This window comes from Etheostoma spectabile, chromosome 22, assembly GCF_008692095.1.
Source record: "Etheostoma spectabile isolate EspeVRDwgs_2016 chromosome 22, UIUC_Espe_1.0, whole genome shotgun sequence".
Classification (NCBI taxonomy): Eukaryota; Metazoa; Chordata; class Actinopteri; order Perciformes; family Percidae; genus Etheostoma; species Etheostoma spectabile.
In genome coordinates this window covers 4,322,802-4,328,968 of record NC_045754.1, presented here as the reverse complement: position 1 = coordinate 4,328,968, position 6,167 = coordinate 4,322,802, and the positions used below count along the sequence as shown (strand labels likewise).

The 6,167-nt window shown below is 39.2% G+C and overlaps 1 protein-coding gene across 1 annotated transcript in view; it reads left to right on the top strand.

Annotated features, from left to right (window-relative positions):
* The first annotated feature begins 430 nt into the window (after nt 1-430).
* LOC116672636 (interferon regulatory factor 9) overlaps nt 431-6,167 on the top strand; it is a 23,010-nt gene continuing 17,273 nt past the window's right edge. Inside the window, 4 exon segments of the mRNA XM_074783846.1 lie at nt 431-550; nt 980-1,042; nt 3,320-3,442; nt 3,543-3,723. Of these exon segments, the coding sequence (XP_074639947.1) occupies nt 986-1,042; nt 3,320-3,442; nt 3,543-3,723 (361 nt within the window). The 5' untranslated portion in view covers nt 431-550; nt 980-985.

Genomic DNA, 6,167 nt, shown 5'->3' with positions numbered 1-6,167 from the left:
CATGGGCACCCCCCCCCCCCGCCCCCCCCCCCCGACATCTCTCCATGTAGTGCATGTGCATTTATACTCCATACACTCCATCTATGAGCATGTGTGTGTAATGTGTGTAATGACAAGAGTGTACATTGTGATTTCCCCTTGCGGGATTAATAAAGTATACATTGTTATTATTATTATTATTTATTATTATTATTATTATACAGCAGTATTCTCAGTTTTACGCAGTAAAGGTACAGAAAAAATATCTACAAAAACATTGTAAAAAGTGACCAAAATGTGGGGAAAAAACGACAAGAACAGGCCGGGAAAAGTGAAAAACAACAACAACTCACATTTTGACCCAGAAAAAAAAAAAAAAAAATGTTTAACTCGTGTTGTCAGGACGACACCCCCACCTGGCGGCCGCCACGCGGAGCCCCTTTCTCTAAAGTCACGTGATTTCTGGGAAAAGGAGCGTCTTTGCTGCAGGCTGCGAGGCGGCGGAGGAGCAGAGGCGCCCGGACCGCAGACACTCACAGTCCGCAGGCAGCGCGGAGGAAACGCAACCGAGGTAAACGAAACTCAACTCTACTTCCTTAATCAAGCACCTTAGCGTCTATATTTAATATACTTATATATATATATATAATATATATATCACCACTGACGACAGCGGTTATTTGGTCTTCCTAACCAGACCACATTGAAAATAACCGAGCTGTTTTAGAAGGGGACTTTGTTGTGTGTGAGATCTGTTCGACGTCTTTAAGATGTAACTGCACGCACGAGCCTTCAACCGACACATCTGCATTAAATAAAGTCGACTTTTAGATGGTTTTTTTTTTAAATGTTTTCATTAGTATTGTTTTAAATACTTATTATGATATTATGTGAAGTGTTATTGTAAAAGGGAGGCCGGGGGCGGGGACATGCATCTGATGGGGGTTTGTTTGCTTTCTTGTTTTGTGCGATTTAATTAATTAATTAAATATTTCTTCAGAGAGTCATGGCAGCTGGGAGAATGCGCTCCACTCGCAGACTGTGCGCCTGGATCGTCGAACAGGTGACTGTGTGTGTGTGTGTGTGTGTGTGTGTGGTGTGTGTGTGTGTGTGTGTGTGTGTGTGTGTGTGGTGTGTGTGTGTGTGTGTGAGAGAGGGGAGGAAGATCGAAAGGGAGGGGGGAGAAGGAAAGGGAAAGAGACAGAATGGCCTCTGAAATTAAACAAACACATGACTGTTGAGTGGAGGAAATATTCAGATTTTTAGGACTAATACTACGTTTGAAATACTCCGTACTTCAGTAAAAGTATAACCAGTAAAATGTATTTAGGGCTGCGAACTAACAATCATCTCCATTCTCAGTTAACCTGTTGATTATTTTCACGATTTATCGAGCTTTGAGAGGTAACAGTGATTTAAAATCCAGTTGTTTTTTTTAACAGCAGAAAAGTTGCTGCATATTCTTATATTTTGCACATTTTGTTGATGTAAACAAACTAATAATGTTTTGAGTTTGTTGTTGAGCGTGGTGTGAGCCATCAAACTGTTGGACCACCACTCTCTTTATTGTTAATCTGCCAGTTGTTTTTCTCAAGTAATCAATTAGTTGTTTGGTCTTTAAAATGCCAGAAAATAGTGAAAAATGTGCATCAGTGTTTCCAAAAAGCCCGAGACGACGTCCTCAAATGTCTCGTTTTGTCCACAACTCAAAGATATTCAGTTTACTGTCACAGAGGAGACATGAAACTAGAAAATATTCAAACATTTTCTTAAAATTACTTAAACGGATCAATGGATTATAAAAATAGTTGACGATCAATCGGTTAATCTCTGTAATGCAATGAGCAGCAAATCCTCCAATTTGAGAAACTAGAAAAACTGATTGATTATCAAATGTTCTGCTGATTTAAAATTAGAATAATGAGCACACCAGAGATGCTTATTAATAATGATGTATTACCTTTACTGCCTTATACATGTTTGTTTAGGAGAGTTTTATAATAACCCACCCTAGGGGCTGTAAGTTTACACATCTGTGCTAAATTTGATTTAAAAGGGGAAATAAAAAAAAAAACTCTTTTGGAAATGATCGTAATGCTTAATTTAAAAGATTTAGGAAAATCCAACCTTTTAAGGACACGAATTTTCTTTGTTAATGAATAATGTATTGTACATAAATAAATGTTCTACCTTAAATACAGGGGCATAAGTATACACCCCCTATGTTAAATACAGGGGGCATAAGTATACACCCCCTATGTTAAAATACAGGGGGCATAAGTATACACCCACCTATGTTAAAATACAGGAGCATAAGTATACACCCCTATGTTAAAATACAGGGGGCATAAGTATACAACCCCCCTATGTTAAAATACAGGGGGAATAAAGTATACACCACCCTATGTTAAAATACAGGGGCATAAGTATACCCCCCCTATGTTAAATTCCCATAGAAGCAGGCTGATTTCTATTTTTAATGGCCGACTGTTTCATGGGTCAGGATACTATGGCATCCACCACCCCCTTCCAACAATCATCATCATCATCGCATACCCTTCACCATACCTAGAGACTGGGCATGGTGTTCCCAGATGATCTCATGCCAACTCTATGAGGGTGAAGGGTATGTGATGATGATGGGGGGGTATTTTAATTCCAAAGGCCAAGGAACTTTATCAGGATGCACAGTATCTTGATCCATGAAATACACTGCCCTTAATAATAAAATCGCCTCTATGGGAATTAACATAGGGGGGTGTATACTTATGCCCCTGTATTTTAACATAGGGGGGTGTATACTTATGCCCCTGTATTTTAACATAGGGGGGGGGTATACTTAGGCCCCTGTATTTTAAACATAGGAGGGTGTATACTTATGCCCTGTATTTTAACATAGGGGGGTGTATGCTTATGCTCCTGTATTTTAACATAGGGGGGTGTATACTTTTGCCTCTGTATTTTAACATAGGGGGGTGTATACTTATGCCCCTGTATTTTAACATAGGGGGGTGTATACTTATGCCCTGTATTTTAACATAGGGGGGTGTATACTTATGCCCTGTATTTATAAATAGGGGGGTGTTACTTATGCTTCTGATTTTAAGGAAGGAACATTTATTTATTTATGATACACTATTCATTCACAAAGAAAATTGGTGTCCTTAAAGGTCGGATTTTCCTAAATTTTTTAATTAACGCATTAGGTTAATTTTCTAAAAGATTTGTATTCAGTCCTTTTTAATCAACTTCAGCCTGGGTGTATAAACTTATACAATGTGTATTTTATAGAAACCTTAGTGAGGATCTGAACTGGGTCCGCGTTGCTTGGCTTTTGCAGGTCAACAGTGGGAAGTACCCGGGGCTGGTGTGGCACGACGAGGCCAAAACAATGTTCCGCATCCCGTGGAAACACGCCGGGAAACAGGACTTCCGCAAGGACGAGGACGCCGCCATCTTCAAGGTCACGACGTTTCTTGTAGCTCACTGTAAATCCCTGAGAGTCTCTGAAGAAGGGCCGTAGGTTCGACCGTCCTCTGTCCTCTGTCCTCTGTCCCCCGCAGGCGTGGGCGGAGTTCAAAGGCAAGCTGACAGACGGGGGTCAGGACAACCCGGCGTCCTGGAAGACCCGTCTGCGCTGCGCCCTCAACAAGAGTCCGGAGTTCAGCGAGGAGATGGAGCGAGCCCAGCTGGACATCTCCGAGCCCTACAAGGTCTACCGCCTGGTCCCCATCAGCGAGCAGGGTGAGTGGATCCCAGATCCTAGACAAGGAAACATTCGGAAACACGGGGAAGGTTTTGAATCTGCAGAAAGTTTGGAATAATATAGCAGATAAATTCAATAATTTGCATAAATAAAGACATTTGCATTAGGGCTGGGCAATATATCGATATTGTGATATGAGACTAGATTATTGTCTTAGATTTTGGATATCTTAATTAATCATGATATGACATAAGTGTCGTCTTTTCCTGGTTTTAAAGGCTGAATTACAGTAAAGTGATGTCATTTTCTGAACTTACCAGACTGTTCTATTACTTGGCTTTTCCTTATTAGACATTACGTCCACATTACTGATGATTATTTATCTGAAATTCAAGTGTGAAGATATTTTGTTAAAGCACCAATGGTCAAGTCTAGAATATCGCCGCAATATCAATATCAAGGTATTTTGTCAAGAATATCATGATATCTGATTTTCTCCCTATTGTCCATCCCTAATTTTCATGCACAAAGAGACAACCCACACACCCCGGTTATGATTTGTCCCCCCCCCCCCCCCCCCCCCCCCCCCCCCCCCCCCCCCCCCCCCCCCCCCCAATGTTGAACCTAAAGTTACGCCCTTGTTCCCACACATCTTACTTCACACTCTGCCTGGATTCAAACAAGTTGTGACACACAGGGACGGATGTTAGGTTGATCTGTTCAAGATCTGTTCAAGATCAGCAAAGATGAATCAATAGTCTGTACAGATGAATCAATTAGTTGTCAACTATTAAATAATCTGTACTGGACGCAGTCCTAACTCCACTCTGACGTGCTATTTATAATATGCTAAAACTGTAGGGGAGATTTTTTTTAGTACGGCCGAAGCCTTAGTATGAAAGCAATAACACTCGACTTGCATATTATTTACAGTGAAATACCAGAGCATGCAAACAGTGGAGACTATGACAGCATACATATCCCACAAAGCAATGCTGCTGTAACGCAACGCATTCTAATGAACGGGTCTGTACGATATCGTGAACCAGGAGACCACCGGCTGGCATCATTACTGCAGGTTTTTTTTTAGGTGTTTTAGCCGCTGCAGAGCTTTGTGACGCCGGCTACGGCCCTCCACCACAGCTCGGCCTCATCAGCGGCAGTTAGACGTGTTTAGCCCAAAATGAGTGACTCTGAGCCGGGTACCGAGCACCGCGAGCTGCTGCGAGCTTTGGAGGAGATTACACTTTAAATTTAGTCAACAAAATAAAAGCGTTTTGTGAAAGGCTTTAGTTTGCCCCCTGGAAAGCCTTACTATATTATAACCTCTTTGACATAAAGTTTTATCCTGCTAATGGCCGGTCATACATTCAACAATCAGTGAGTCAACATCTTACTGCTTTAAATAGAAGTTGGAATTTGGAACCAGTGTTATTGCAGCGATCGTCATTTTTGAATGTTGTTATATCGTGTCGTGTTGCACGGAGAGGTTCTGATAAGACTATCAGCAGCAACAGGAGGGCTGAAAATATCAAATGTACGCCAGTAAAAAGCCCTGATGTCAAGTTTGACCGCTCCTGCTTGCAAAACAAACCTCCTGGTGGAGCAAGGTTCCACAATGCAAGAATATCAGTGTTTTTAGAGAATACTCAGTGTTTTTATAGAATATCTCAGTGTTTTTATAGAATATCTCAGTGTTTTTATAGAATATCTCAGTGTTTTTATAGAATATCTCAGTGTTTTTAGAGAATATCTCAGTGTTTTTATAGAATATCTCAGTGTTTTTATAGAATATCTCAGTGTTTTTATAGAATATCTCAGTGTTTTTATGAGAATTCTCAGTGTTTTTTAGAATATCACAGTGTTTTATAGAATATCACAGTGTTTTTATAGAATATCTCAGTGTTTTATAGAATATCTCAGTGGTTTTTAGAGAATATCTCAGTGTTTTTAGAGAATATCTCAGTGTTTTTATAGAATCTTCAGTGTTTTATAGAATATCTCAGTGTTTTTATAGAATATCTCGTGTTTTTATAGAATATCTCAGTGTTTTTATAGAATATCTCAGTGTTTTAGAGAATATCTCAGTGTTTTTATAGAAATCACAGTGTTTTTATAGAATATCTCAGTGTTTTTATAGAATATCTCAGTGTTTTTTACGTAGAATATCTCAGTGTTTTTATAGAATATCAGTGTTTTTATAGAATATCTCAGTGTTTTTTATAGAATCTCAGTGTTTTTATAGAATATCACAGTGTTTTAGAGAATATCAGTGTTTTATAGAATATCTCAGTTTTTTTTATAGAATATCACAGTGTTTTTATAGAATTCAAGTGTTTTATAGAATATCTCAGTGTTTTTATAGAATATCTCAGTTTTTTAGAAATATCTCAGTGTTTTATAGAATATCACAGTGTTTTTTAAATAGAGGAATATTGGTTTTATAGAATATCTCAGTGTTTTATAGAATATCTCAGTGTTT